The sequence below is a fragment of the Rhinolophus sinicus genome, chromosome 2 (genome assembly GCF_057876585.1).
Source record: "Rhinolophus sinicus isolate RSI-liver-muscle chromosome 2, RSI-T2T, whole genome shotgun sequence".
Lineage (NCBI taxonomy): Eukaryota > Metazoa > Chordata > Mammalia > Chiroptera > Rhinolophidae > Rhinolophus > Rhinolophus sinicus.
Genome location: NC_142502.1, coordinates 19,566,246 through 19,581,202, shown reverse-complemented (window position 1 = coordinate 19,581,202; position 14,957 = coordinate 19,566,246). Strand labels below are relative to the sequence as shown.

General features: G+C 37.4%; 1 protein-coding gene across 8 annotated transcripts in view; it reads left to right on the top strand.

Annotated features, from left to right (window-relative positions):
* Positions 1–14,957, top strand: part of PHACTR2 (phosphatase and actin regulator 2) — a 233,044-nt gene that overhangs the window by 201,411 nt on the left and 16,676 nt on the right. For all 8 annotated transcript variants that reach the window (XM_074333669.2, XM_088795432.1, XM_019744469.3 and 5 more), the window contains 2 exons: positions 4,419–4,480; positions 7,044–7,181. In XM_074333669.2, the coding sequence (XP_074189770.1) occupies positions 4,419–4,480; positions 7,044–7,181 (200 nt within the window). The remainder of the gene's footprint in view (positions 1–4,418; positions 4,481–7,043; positions 7,182–14,957) is intronic.

Here is a 14,957-nt window from a genome sequence, read left to right as displayed (position 1 = left end):
TTACTTTGCTTTTCATTCACCAGTCCAGTCATATTAAAATTATTGAAGTTCATATGTTAAAACCATAAAACCAATGGATGCACAGTTTGTCGTGCTACAGTGTATGCGTGTGGTTACTAACCATAGTGAGTTAAGCAATGGATATTTTTAAATTGAGCCACTGTAGTTTTATATATTATTAACCCAGTTTCAAAAGAGCTTTTTGTTGTATGAAATATCAACGAGCAGAGATGGGCAGAACGCCGGAAAATCCTACAATAGTCATGACCCACTGGTGTGCAGGAAATCTTTTTCAACCAAGCTTTGAGAGTCAAGTTGGCCTGTCTGGATGATTCCTGTTCTCCAATCTGAGTTGTTTTTCTTTCCTGAGGGAAAGAAGAGTTTTAATAGCAAATTTATACTCCGGTTGCTATTACTACCACAACCGAACAATGAGGACTGAACAGTCTAGGGGATGTTTTTCCTTGTAATATTTTTTTCTATTTGTGAACATAAATGGAACCCAAGAAAGGACTTAAGTGACCATCACTGTGTGTCAGTGTGCACAAGAGCCACTTTGGAGAGGGAAAAAGGGCTAGAAAAGAAAAAAATGTTTTAGCTTTCTGAAATCGGATCTAATTTCGACAACCAAACAAAACCAAAAAAGGCTCATGGCGTTTGATAATAGATTCCTGGGAAATATTTGTTGAACTAACTTGTAGCTATGCTCAAATGTGTACCATAAGCTCCTAAAACATGATTTCCTATTGGATGCCTGATGCAATACCTAGGGAAAAAGGAAGAGCAAATTCTGGGTAATTCTTTCCTTCTCCGGTGAGACAAATAGTGCTAAACCACATTGGTGTTTGGTTATTTGAGGAACTGTTTCATAGATCTAGAAATGTATCGCACATTGATCCTAAGTGCTGTGCTGGCTTTCATACCCCGTTTTCTTGGAGGTTCAGGAAAGAGTGAAACGCCAAAGTCAACTTCAGGTTTGACTTCAGCCCTTATTTACTTCCTTTTCAGTTTGTTGAAGCATGCTTTTTCTGGAAGCAAAAGACACATTTCTAGGCTGGGGAAGGCAGATAACTGGCTTACGATCTCCTGACATAATATTGTATGTCCAAGGGAAGCAGAAAAGGGCACTGGTGGAAGCCATCCAGAGCTTCTGCCGAGCAGTCCCAGGGAACCGAATGGCATAGCTTATGATACTTTCTTCAGCCCTTTTTTTGCTTCTGGGTTCTTCCACATCAATTGCTGTTGTTTGTTTGTGTATTTCATCACCAGTTTTTGTTCCAAAGCAATTTGATTCTCTACTTGTAGAAAAGTCTATGTGTGACATGGTATGGTTTTTTTTAAGGACACTTACTTTAACTAGGTCGTCTTTCCTCGACACATTAGGGAAATTATTCACAGCATTAAATACTTGGCAGTTCTCAAACCTCCACCCATCACTAGTTTAATACACGGGAGTCAGACGGCAGTCAATTCTAAAGTTCCTAGCTTTAACTGGAAACCACAGGACACAATGTATTTCTTAGTATTATCCCCAGTATCACAGCTTACTTGATTTCTTCCTGTTTCAGTGCAGCTAACATGTTAAAATACATAAAACATTATACTCAGCTGTGCATTTTAGAACCAGTTCCTTAAAATTGTTAAAATTGAAAGCAAGTATTGGTGCTTGAAAGGTCAACTTTTGCTTATCAGGAAAAGTGATGTATAGGGAACATTTTTTTTTTTTCAGAACAGGGATAAACGATAAAGATCCTCTCATACTATTTAGTTGTGACTGTAATTCCAGCTATAGCTTCTACAGGGAAAAAATGTATTAAGCCATTGAGTTCTGCATGTATTTTTCCCCAACATTTTATTATGAAATTTTTTAACTTACAGAAAAGTTGAAAGAATTTTACAGTAAACATTCAAATATTTATATTCTACCATTAGCATCTACTTTAGCACATCTTGCTTTATCACATATCTGTTCATCCATTGATCTATCTTTTTGTGTGTGTGTTGGCAGGGAGGGGGGATTCATTTAAAAGTAGGTTTATAAATGTATTTTCATTTGTTAAAAACACCCATACAGAAACATGTAAAACAACAAAAAGAGAGGAACCCACAAATAATGTTTGGCCTTTTTTAACCCCATTTTATCTGAATTGATGATTCAAGAATGTACCACTCTCGTTGGTTGGTCTTTCAGTGCTTTTCCCCCCTTCTTTTAGCTCATCCACAAAATGCTCTGGGCAGTGTTCTCTAGCTAGGCAGCTTTCCTGAGTGCACACCCTGTTAAACCTCATGTATTGCTTGTGTGTTTATGGCAAATGCTTCCTGTGGCTATTCTGAAATATCCGCCTCTCTCTGCTCTGAGGAGAGTTACTGAGGGCAAGATTTGTCAATGAGCCACGTCGTTTCCCTTATGAATATTCCTCCAGTCTGTTTAAACTGACCAGAAAGGTTTACATCCTACTTTATAATTAGTCCTCTAATAAATCCAACAAAAGAAGGAAACATTTAAAAAGCTCAGTGAATTTTTTAAACTAAGTTTAAGGTGTAATCTTGACTCTTCGTTAGAGATTTTACAATAATTATTAAGAGTCAGAGGAACAGTCATATTGGCTTTCCTCCAGCTTCTTTAGAAGCACAATTTCAAAAGTGGGAAATGTAAGGAAGTCAGCTCCTGATGTTAAAAAAGAATTCCTAAATGGTAAAATCCTGTTTGTTTTGCTCCCCTAACTGCAAATGGCCCTTCTTTTTTTTTAAACATCACTGGCTGTCACCTAATTGTGCAGTATGCTTATTTTAATAAGGCAAAATTATCTAATATTCCCTTCAAGAAAATGACATTTTGTGTATTTCATGAAAATTGGAGCGTTTGTTAGATTTGAGTCGTGTTAGATAGCCTTTTTTTTTTTTTTTTTGGTCTTTAAAAATGTAGCATAATCACTGCATAGGAAAAGTTGACTGAAATGTTTAGAGGATTATGTTTTCCTTTTTATTAGTAATATCATCAAACTAGGGCTGACCTTGTAAAGCCCTAGTTTGAATCACGTGAACCACAAGTTTGGTGTTTGTCTGGTACGTATAATTTACAAACCATGTGCCTTATCCAATTAATATAAGGTAATTACTTGATCCTAAGGATGTATTTTAAGGATATGAAATGATACCTACCGTATTTTCATAGAAAGAAATCTGAATTATAACCAGATTTGTTTGACACTCACAAGAACTTAATGAAAGCATACTAACTAGTTATTTGTCTTGCAGGGTAATTTCAGTTTATGTTTACTCTTTGTCTAAATAATCGAAGAACATACAAACTTTTCCCTGTCCAGATAAGGAAAATTAATAGAGATTTAGCATAGATATTGTAAATATTGCATATGCTGGTATTTTATTCATGATAAAAATAATCTTAGTGGTAAGATGTCTATTTGAATTTTAAAAATAATTATCTTTTCATAGAAAAGACTTTTCTTTTCACCATTTTGGTTGAGCCTTTATAGAGATTTTTTTCCTTTAATAGACTTCATAACAGCGGTCTCTAAAAGATACTTTTTTGTAAGCATTGGTACCCAAGGACTAAAATCTGTGCTCACTTACTGAACAAATGATGAGCTACAAGAAGTAACAGAGAGACATTCATCAAATAAGCAACCATTAAAACCTGGAAGTGGTGTTTATTTCTTTTAAAATTCTGTACATTTTTCTCTTAGTTCCATCTGTTGGGCAGCATTCATTTAAGTTGGCCATTAAATTGCACTACTTGGTGAAGTACTAGAGAAAAAGAAGACTTTAGAAAGTCAAAGTCACAAGAAAATAAATCATCTTCACTAACAGTATACCATAACCCTATTCAGAATATTCTGGTTTGATAGCAAAGTCCAAAGAAAAGATTACCTTCTGCTTCTGTGGAAAGCAACTCAGACATGCATCAGATGGTTCTAATTTGTTCTTTTTGATATGTCTCAGGTTTTCACATGAAGGCCAAATCCAGAAGTAAATTTTTATCTGAATTCTGTTAAACTGTGCTTATAAGCCCATGAGATGATCTGCAGCGAAAGGCTTTTGCCAGAATATAGGCACTCTTGTGGTTTTTTCAGAATAAAATAAGCAGTCAAGAAGCAAAAAGATTTACAATTAGTAAATAAACCAGTCCTATAAGGAAAAAAAAAAAAAATATATATATATATATATATATATGTATGTAGGTAAACACACACACACACACACACACACACACACACACACACACATTAATGATTGATCTTGCTGCAAACTCTTTTGACAGCTTTCTAAAGATGTTGGTGGAATGTTTGATCAATATCTGTTAGAGTCAAATAATATGGCTTGATCTAACTTTCTGATTATAAAATCATTTATAGTAACTGTCTTCATGCCTTCCCTCCCTCCCCATTAATAAACAGAAAAGAATGAAGAAGAAGAACAAGAAGCAAAAATGGAACTTAAACGCAGACTCAGCAGAAAGGTGATGAGATTGTGACTATGAATGATCATGTGTGTTTTGAGATGCGCTTCATTTTTTCAGTGCCGATCAGCTCTCTACATGTAAAGCTGATACTTAGGAATAATTATTTCTTTCTGTGAGTCTACTAAGTGATCATAGACTTTAAAATCAATGTAATGCGTACAGTGTAAATTATGTTTATATTTATAATTGCATATGTGAACTTTGATGTTCACAATCGAAGTTTTAAAGTGCATTTCATGATTATGAAAATAACCTGTTTGAAAAAATTATTAAATGCAAAATTTGCCACTATTCCGTATCTGAGCTGGGTGAGTAAGTTTTTATGTGAATGTCATCATCCAGCCTGCCTACTGCAGTGCTGCGCAAATTGACAAAAGGCTTACCTCGTACAGTTGTTTCCTCCCATTTATGAAAATATAAATCTGATACCAGGGCTATCTCTTTTTTCTGCAAGTGTCAAAATAATAATAGTCTTTAGAAAAATTAAGCACTGTCAGAGTTTATGTTTCGTTATAAATCCTTGTTCAGTAATTCTTCAAGTATACCTTTCACACCCTGGATAAGGCAGGATAAGTAGAGCACGTATGACATCTGCAGTGAAGTGTGTGGCCTGACCCATATTTATCTGGGCTGGCTGGAGAGTCCACAGCAAAAGCCTTCGAAGGCAGGTAGAAGAGACATTTTGTATGTACCCATGAAAGAGTTGGAGACTGTATTTTGAGGTTTTGTTTTTGATTTTTTTTTGGGGGGACCCTTAATTCATCCTTTTCTATCGCAAAGACCCTAAATATCAAATAATAATCAAGCTGAAAAAGGCTTTGTGAACTGAATTTTTAGAGATGGCTCTTCAAGCCTTCAGTGGCTGTTAAGTTTCCAGTTAAGCAGTAGTCCGTGCCTCATTGCTTTAGGCTGATACGCATTTATGTAGTCTTTCCTCAATCTAGTTGGGCCGTTTCAGGAGGCAACAGAGCCTGTCCTTCCTCCTGTCCCCATTTGCCCCCACTCTATGGAGCTCCCTCCCATAGGTGCAGGGCAGCCTGTAGCACTAGTAGCTACCCTGTGCCTGGAACAGTCCCCAGGGGCAAGACTGGATGGAGAAGTTCTCACCTGTGTGGCCATCAGTCACTTACCTTTTGGCCAGTCCCCAGAGGCAAGCGTTTCTCCACCTCCTTAACCCCACCTGCCCTGGAGAGGCAGTAAGAAGCTAGCGGTATAGTTTGGACAGCAACTGAGAGCATAACGGAACCACGTAGATTATTCTTTGTCCATTGCCTACCAAGACTTTATGAAGCTAGAAGGAGCTGCAGTTGCCATATCCCAGCTCACATGGCCTCAGGGTGTAGACCCAGGCTTCAAAGAGGCGTTGAATGCCTTACATGTTACAACATTGACTTAGTTCAGCCTTTGGTTTTACTCAAGAGGAAACTGAAGCCCAGGAAAGGGTGTGTTTTTTACCACAATACATTTTTTGTGATTGTGCTTAATTTTCTCAAAAATTGAGCCTGTGCAAATGAGGAACACCTCCCAAGAGGGCCACTTAGATAATGGACAGTCTGGCTATATGCAGAGTACATAGTATATGGAGAGAAAAGATACTGAAAATGGAACCCAAGGGTAAAACAGAGGCCTGGGTCTACCTACCTGACAATACTGTGACACCCACCAACTGAGAAAGACCACAAAAGAGTGAACCTCAATAACAGAGTGGGTGATGCCTGTCAACCAGGGGCACGTGTTTCTTTGGTCTCTCAGAACCATCTCTGTCTCATTCTTTGACTTGAGAAAGGACCGAGAAAGGAAAGCAAAGACACCCAGGGCTGGGAAAATTAAACGTAACTATGAATTTGAATTTGACGAAGACGACTGGAGGAATCCACGTTACTAGAAGTACCTTAAAGGTTGCAGCTGATTTTAAGTAGTTAGGGCCCCACTAAAGTGCAGTTCTCCATCAAGTCCCCCTCCTTGTTCCTGCTCCCGCTTTCTGGCCAAGTGTAAATGTCAAATCTGGGCCTGGGTCCTTAGCCTCTCGTGGAAGACTGCTGTAGGCATGCCCTTCCCTGGATCATTTTTTGGTCATACCTTTGGCCATTTCTGAATATACAGGTTTAATAAAATAGGAAATGAGATCTTTTATTGTCATTTCTAAAAGTTGCAGGGATTTTTGTCTTGATAATTCAATCCCCAAACCAGACATCCTATATCAGGCTTTCTATTGTGTCTGTGTGGCTTCACATTCCCTGCATCAGGGATGACAGGTGCCTTTATCACAACAGGCAAGTTGGGGAAAATAGCATAATACACACAGTTGCCAAAGTCTGTGACCTACCTAACAGTGATGATTTTTATAGTCTCAAAATTAGGGCACATTGCTTCCTAGATCTCATTAGAACCTCCCAAGATGCTGCTGCCTTTTCTCTTTTTTCTTTTTTTCTTTTTTTTTTTTTAATATCTGGAAGTGACCTTATTTAACCATAACTTTGAATTTCTCTATAGAAAACTTGCCACCATGAGGCTGTATATGATTTACTGAATTCGTCCTTTTGTCCCTATTCAACTGCAGCTCAGCCTGAGACCCACAGTGGCAGAGCTCCAAGCTCGAAGGATCCTGCGGTTTAACGAATATGTGGAAGTCACCGATTCTCCCGACTACGATCGCCGGGCTGACAAGCCCTGGGCCAGGTTAACACCTGCAGACAAGGCAAGAACTCCAGTGGCTGTAGCCATGGTTTCATTTATTGTTGATTTTATTGTTTTCTAAAAGCTCCAGTACTCACTTATCCCCACTCAGTCATTCTAGGAGGCTAGATATGACCAAATATCCCAACAATTTTTTATCTTTGATTATTTAAGCCACTTAAGTGATAGATTTAGTAGTATGAATGTATAATAGTTCTTTCAACGAAGTCTCAGAAAAAAACTAGTTCTTAGTTACCATGTGACCTGCCTGCATTCAAACCTGAATATGGGGAGGTGGGTAGAGCAGGGTTTTCCCTCAGCCATGATTTATTCTTACTCTTAGAAAATATAACTTATATCCAGTTGTTATTTTAAAGGGGTATGCTAACAATGGGAAAGGTATTGATCTATATCAAGGCCGCCACACATTTTCTGTAAACGGTCAGAGAGTAACTGTTTTAGGCTTTGTGGGCAATGGAGCCTTTGTTGCAATCGCTCAGTTCTGCCTCTGTAGTATGAAAGCAGCCATAGACAGTTTGTAAGTAAATGGATAAATTTGTGTTCCAAAAAATCTTTATTTAGTAAAACAGATAGTAGGTCAGATTTGGCCTACAGGTCATGGTTTACCAACCTCTAATCTATATCATGGCTTACCATGCAGAAAAACTGAAATATATAGAGGATTCTACCATGAGAAAGACTAATTATTTTACGAGTGCTATTGTTCCATAGCCAAAGAATTTTGCCAACCATTTGTTTTTAAATTCTTCACATTAGGATCCCAAAAAATGATTTCTAATTTTTGTCTCTCAGCAAAATTTAGTGTTAAATAAATACATACCACACCCAGTCTTAATGCTAGAACTAGGTATTTAATTACACTCTGTGCTGGCACTTTTTAATAGGAGGCTTCATTCTGTAAAGCACCTACTATGTGTCAAGCACATATCTTTCCATTTATTTGTGTATTCTTCAGTTTCTTTCGTTAATGCCCTTTATTTTTCAGTGTACAGGTTTTTCACGTCCTTTGTTAAATTTATTCTTTAGGTATATTATTCTCTTTGGTGCAATTGTAATGAGTTTGTTTTCTTAATTTCTCTTTCTGATAGTTTGTTATTAGTGTTAGAAACTCAACAGATTTTTATATATTGATTTTGTATCCTACAACTTTAGTGAATTTGTTTATCAGTTCTAACAGTTTTTTGGTGGAGTCTTTAAGATTTCCTATATATAATATCAGGTTATCTGAAAATAGTGACAGTTTTACTTCTTCCTTTCCAGTTTAGGTGCCTTTTATTTCTTTTACTTGCCTACTTTCTCTGGGTAGGACTTCCAATACAGTGTTGAATAAAAGTGGTGAGAGTGGGCATTTTTGTCTTGTTCCTGGTCTTAGAGGAAAAGCTTTTCACTGTTAAATATGAGGTTAGCTGTGGGTTTGTCACATATGGCCTTTATTCTGTTGCAGTACGCGCTTTCTATACCCAAATGTAGTAACTACAAATATGATCTCTTTTTCTGGGAGGTTTTTTTTTGTTATTGTTGTTGTTTAGATTTCCATATATAAGTAAGATCATACCGCATTTGTCTTTCTCTGTCTTACTTTACTTACCACAGTGCTCTCAAGCCACTGATTGTATATATTTAAAAAAATTCTTCCCATAACAAAATCATACATGTATTCCCCTACACTGTTTTCTAAAATGTTTATAGTTTTCCTTTCACATTTAAGTTCTTAATTTACAGAGAATTGACACTTTTAGAAAGTATGAGATATGCCTTTAGCTTTGCTGACCATCTCTAGTATATGTTTGTTTTCTGTGTTGTTATTTGCTCTTTTATCTTCTTCCTTCCAATTTTTGAAACTTTATTTGGCTTTTCTTTTCTAATGTAAGATGGACTGTCTAGATCATTAACTTTCATTTTTTTCTTATTTTCTGATGTAAGCACTGAAGGCCTCAATGACCCTGTATGTCAGTTGTTCTCAATGTTGGCTACACATTGCAATCACCAGAGGAGGTTTAAAAATGCTGATACCTGGGTCTCACCTCCACAAAGATCCTGATTTAATTGGTTTGGGGTATGACCTTTATGCATTGGAATTTTTATTGTATGTGGTCAGTAATTATAAATGTCCCATATATCCTTGAAAACAATGTGTGTTCTACAGTTTTGGGGTATGGTATTCTAAATATGCTGAAAGATCAAACTTGTAAGTCTCACTCAGATTTCTGTATCCTTACTCGTTTATTGGGGTTTTTTTGGTGCGCGGGAGGTTTGTTTTTGGGGGCTTTTTTGTTGTTGTTATTTGTTAGTTTGTTTGTTGTTGTTTTTTTGTCTGTTGCTTGATCTGTCAGGTACCAAGAGAGATATTTTAAATCACCCACTACATTTATGGGGTTTTTTTTTCCTTCTTATAATTTTGATTCATATATTCTGAGGTTGTGTCAATAGATGTATAGACGTTTAGAATAATTACATGTTCCTGATGAAACCTTTATTATGAGACTCCATTTCAGGAAATGCTTTGGTTGTAAAGCCTGCTTTATCTGATATTATTTTAAAACTAGGTTATCAAGATGAGTTATTTTAAACCACCTTAGTACTTTGACTCAGGGTATAAACCCATTTGAGGGCTGACTTATGGATTCAAATTCTCATGGTAAATTTCATCCTCTCTCCTTCACCCCCTAAGTACCAACATGCATTCTTTTTTTCTATACTTCGGGAGTCAGAAATTCTAGTTCACCCTTACAGTGAGGATACACCATGTGAGCCCCACGTTATGGCAGGAGGATCATTTATTAGACTTCCCACCTTGGACATGTTTTGTCCCTGGTCTTCAGTATCTCACCAGGCTATGAAAATGACTGCTTGAAGTCAACAGGTTAACACAACAAATGCCCTCAAGGTCAAAGCTAATTTCAGTGCTCTGCTTATCTTATTTCTCTGGGCTTCATCTTCATTTGTTTTTCTTTTTGTCAAAGTATCTTTTCTCTTTTTACCAGCTGATCAGTACATTTAAGATAATTTTTAAATGTTAAGCTCAACATTTTAGTTATTTTTCAATAGAAGGACTACTCAGGGCACCTGGTGTACCATTTTGCAAGTAATATTAGCTTGGTGCAAAAGTAATTGCGGTTTTTGCAGTTATTTTTAAATTTTTAAACCGCAATTACTTTTGCACCCACCAAATAGTATACGCCTTTATGCCAGTTTTCTTCCATCTTCCCTTCCTTTTAGTTGTATGTAGACTTTTAGTCACACGCCTTTCACTTAGTGACTCCTCATTTACCCTACTCCAGTCACCATTCCTGTGCAGTGAACCATTCCAAAACTAGTGGCTGAAATCAACAACTATTTTGTTATGCCTTACTGATTTTGTAGGTTGGGGATTTAGTCAGGGCACAGCGAGGCGATTCTTCTGCTTGTCATGATGTTGATGGAGGTCGCTCAGTGTTACTCAGCTGACAAATTGGCTGTTCTGGCGTGTCTGAGATGACTTCACATGTCTGGTGTCTTGGTGAAGGTGGCTCAGAGGCTGGACTTAGCTTGGGCTAGCCACCAAAGCACCTATATGTGGCCTCTTCAGCACAGTGGCGTCCGAGTTATCAGACTTCTTACATGGTGGCTGGCTTTCCCCAGACAAGTGTCCCAAGAGAGCCGGTAAGAGATGCATGGCATTTTTTGACGCAGCCAGAGAAGGTGCCGAACCTCACTTCCACCACATTCTGTGAGTTACAGGCAGGTCATAAGGTCAGCCCAATACCAGGGGAGGGGAATTATTTTCTACTTTTGATGGTGCATGGCAAGGTTATGTTTTGGAAGAACGTGTGAGCTATAAGTATTATTGCAGCCATCTTTGGAAAATACAATTTGCCACACCCACCATTCTCAGCTCTCTTGTTACTTCAGAAAGGCAGGTAGGGGTGGCCAGGTAAATGAGTAAAAATCACAGCAGGTACAAAGTATGCAAGCAGTGAGAGTCTAAACCACCCTCAGGTGGAAACTTAATTTTCCCTACCCTAGACGTAGTCCTTCCTGACTCTTGTCTGTTGTTGGCAGGTAAAGCTTGTCCATCTCTAGCTATAACAGAGGATTTTTCTTTTGAATTTTGAATTTTATATGGAAACAAAAATAGATTCTTGTGCTGGATTTCTAGGCTACAGAGGAGCTGTGTGTGGTCAGATTTTCTTCTGCAGGCTTAGTGTCTGTTCACAAGTACTTGAAAGGCATACGACTTTCGTCATCTTCCCTGCAGGTCAAACCTGAGCCCCAGAACACAGACAGCGTCTTTCCTACTCAAATATGAGTCTCGTTCTCTCCCTCCAACATTGTCTCCTTTCTCCTGAGACTTTTTAAGGTCTAAAGAGCAGCATTTTTAGAACTGGATTGGTTTTGTGGTATTTTTTTTTCCTTTGACGAAAAATAAGAATAATTTCTTATAGATTGAAAAAATGTGTACTTTTTAAGATAGAAAATAGAAAAAAATGCAACAATTTAAAATGCTGTTAATATATAATTGTACATACACAAGTGACACGGGTTCATTGGCAAAAATCAGAATATTCAAGAATACAAAAAGAAAATAAGAATTATAATGTATATCAATGCATGGTATTTTTAAGACTTTCTAAAAACATTGTTTTCTCCCTAACAGTGAAAAAATAGTTTCCTCTAGATGTTAAAAGATGAGTATAATGAAATATTGCTCGTTGCCCATAGATACTAAAACTATTAATGGTCTTAATGTATATTTTATTTTAGAATTAAAATAACATATGCTAATTATTATAAGAAGTATTCTGGGTTTCTGTTTCTTTTTACCTTAAAATAAAGCGTTTTGTAATTATATTGATCATATTCAAACTTTGTGATGTATTTTATTAAGTTAATTGGTATAAAAATCTGCAATTTAGCTTTCATGTTAAAAGGTTTTATTTTTTTAACTTTTGAACTATATATCCCCCCAAAAAAACTATTAAAAGTAAATATTTCCACCTCTGCTTAGTAGTATTTTCTTAGCCCCACTAAGATACCACGTTGCCTTTTAAAAAGTCTTTTGAACTTCAATCATAGAGAAAAGGATCAGTAGCCGATAAGTCAATAGCCAATCAGTGCCCATTCTATGAAAACACGGTCCTGGGTGCTGTGAGGAATCTCACAGATCTGATAGTCTTGTTAAACTGCCCAAATTGGGAAAGAGACATGGTGGTAAAAATGTCTTGTTCATTGTGAATTTGATTGAGCTTAATTAACCTTTAAAATACAGTTTTCAATTTTAGAAACAGATATACATACAATAAGGTATAGATGCCCTATATCTATATCTGTGCTGAAGTAGAGAAAGATCCCTACATTGACAGGTAGAGTTAGAGAAGGCCATCAACTTGGCCTGAAGACTGAGACTCGCACTGCCATCTCTCTGGGGTAGGCTATGGAAGCTCCATGATAGAGATGGGACGATGGGCTTTGGAATAGTTACATATGGGTTTGACTCCAGACTTGGCCACTGGGTAGTTATTTGATATTGGCCAAGTCATTTAACCTGAGTTTCCACACTAATAAAGTGGAGCCAATTATAACTATCTTGAGAATAAGGTGGAATATCTGTCAAGTTCCAGCTCATCAATAAATGGTAGCTCTTACCAGTATGACACTCATGGTCAGGATTGATAATCTAAACTTTGTTGCCCATTGGTGACATTCTCACTATTCATTGAAGCCTCAGTTTACAATCCAGTCTAAAAGTATCCAGTAAAAGAGAATCCAGAATTTTGAGATGCTACTTGGAGTTGTCCAACAGGTTACTCAGTAATCATTTATTAAAACCCTTACAATACATTAAGTATTATCTTAGATACAGTGGCCATAAAGATGAATAGAACATATTATCCTCCCAGGAACACCTGTCTACACGGGTCCCAGAAAAGACTGAGGTTTTAATTCTATATGAAGATATTCTTTGGCCTATTCATGGTTGCCCTGGCAGCAGGAGAGTACACTTACCTACCCATGCCGTTGAGCTGGAGTAGTCAAGGATCCCCTCTGTTTTCCATCACATTCTTATCAAAAAAAAAAACAATGACATCAAAATGATGGAAATACTAATTAATCTTACCTTCACAGTTCATGTTATTTGAGAAGGCAGCAGGACCCATATTTTAAACAAATCACCTGTTGCGTCTGGCCAGGGTAACCCCTGAGCTGAGTGGCAGGGATTAAGCAGATTTTCCATCACCACTCATCACTAGTCAATTTTAAACTTACTTTCAGTCATTTTTGTTTCCTTTTCCCTCTCTATAATTCTCATGGTACCAAAAAATACTACATATTTGGTTTCAGTGCTACCTCCTGGGTGCTTGTTTTGTTTCAATCTTAGAAATACCTAGTTTCGGCTCTGTTACTTCCCATTGTTCCAACCCAATGCACTAGGGCTCCAATCCCTCTACATCAACCTACCTTTCTATCCCACATCTTTCAACAAAATCAGTCCCATTTACAGTTACGTGAAGAGTTATTAGGCCTAAAATCTGGTCTTCTTTATAAAGGAGAGAGTTAAGATGATTGTACATGTTTGTCACTAACATAAAGGGTCTTATTTACTTTTTTTTCTTCTCATAACACTCTCAGAAAACCTTCTCCGTAGATAGTAAGAGGAAGTAACTTTTGGAATGTTAAGTGTGGTCATTCTTCAGTTAATTTTTTAAATGAGTATTGTATTTCTATAATTGCCTGTATTTACATCTTGCTGATACATTTCTTCAAGCAACTAGTTCTATAATTTCACAACCCATTCATTGCCTGTAACTGACTCATCGTTTCTCATTACAAACCAGCACACACAACATGGAGATCTGAGGTATTTATCTGGATGACTTAGGCTCTGAAGCTCATTTTACTGGAAAGAGTGGAGGTCTTGAAGTAAGAAGGCCTATTCATGAGCCCCATCTTTGTCCCTTAATGTCCATTTGATATCTAGCAGGTCATTCAGTCTCCATATTATCATATGTAAGATGAAAGTCTTAGAATAGTGTTCGGGTTATCAACTGCTTTGTAACAAACCACCCCAAAGCTTTAGTGACTTAAGACAACCATCTTATTTTGCTCACAATTTTGTGAGTTAGGAATTCGGGAAGGGCTCAGCTTGGCGGTTTATTTCTGATCCATATGGCATAGTAAGATGGCGCCTGGGTTTAGAGAATCTACTTCCATAATGGCTACTTCACTAACATGTCTTTACCTTGTTGCTCCTTGGCCTCTCTCTGTACCCACTTGGCATCTCATCCTCCAGCACCTCTGCTTGTACCTTGGGTCTCTCAAGAGTGTGGTTTCCTATGAAGGTAGGCACATATTTTACATGGCAGCTTGCTTCAAGGAGAAAGAAGCAAAAGATGCTAGCCCAGTTAACAGCTGCATTCGGGACTGGCACAGCCTCACTTCCGCTGGATTCTGTTGTTCAAAGCAGTCACAGGACTCACCCAGATCCACGGTTGGAAAGATAGACTCCATCTCTTGACAAGGGAATGGCAAGGTTACATTGCAGATGAGCATGTAGGATACGCCCATAAATATTGAACTGGTTCTCTTGGAAAAAGTGTATGTATATGTACATGGTCATTAAGTGAATTGTAAATGTCACTAATATAATGGATGTGTAGCATACATTCAGAAATAAACGATACAGTACTTTTTTTGTAGATTCCATATCCCAATTAATTCTCAAAGAATGCTTTCATTGATTTTGGCCAGACTCTTAGATCGGCAGCCAACCTACTGTTGAGAATAAGGACTTTGCCTT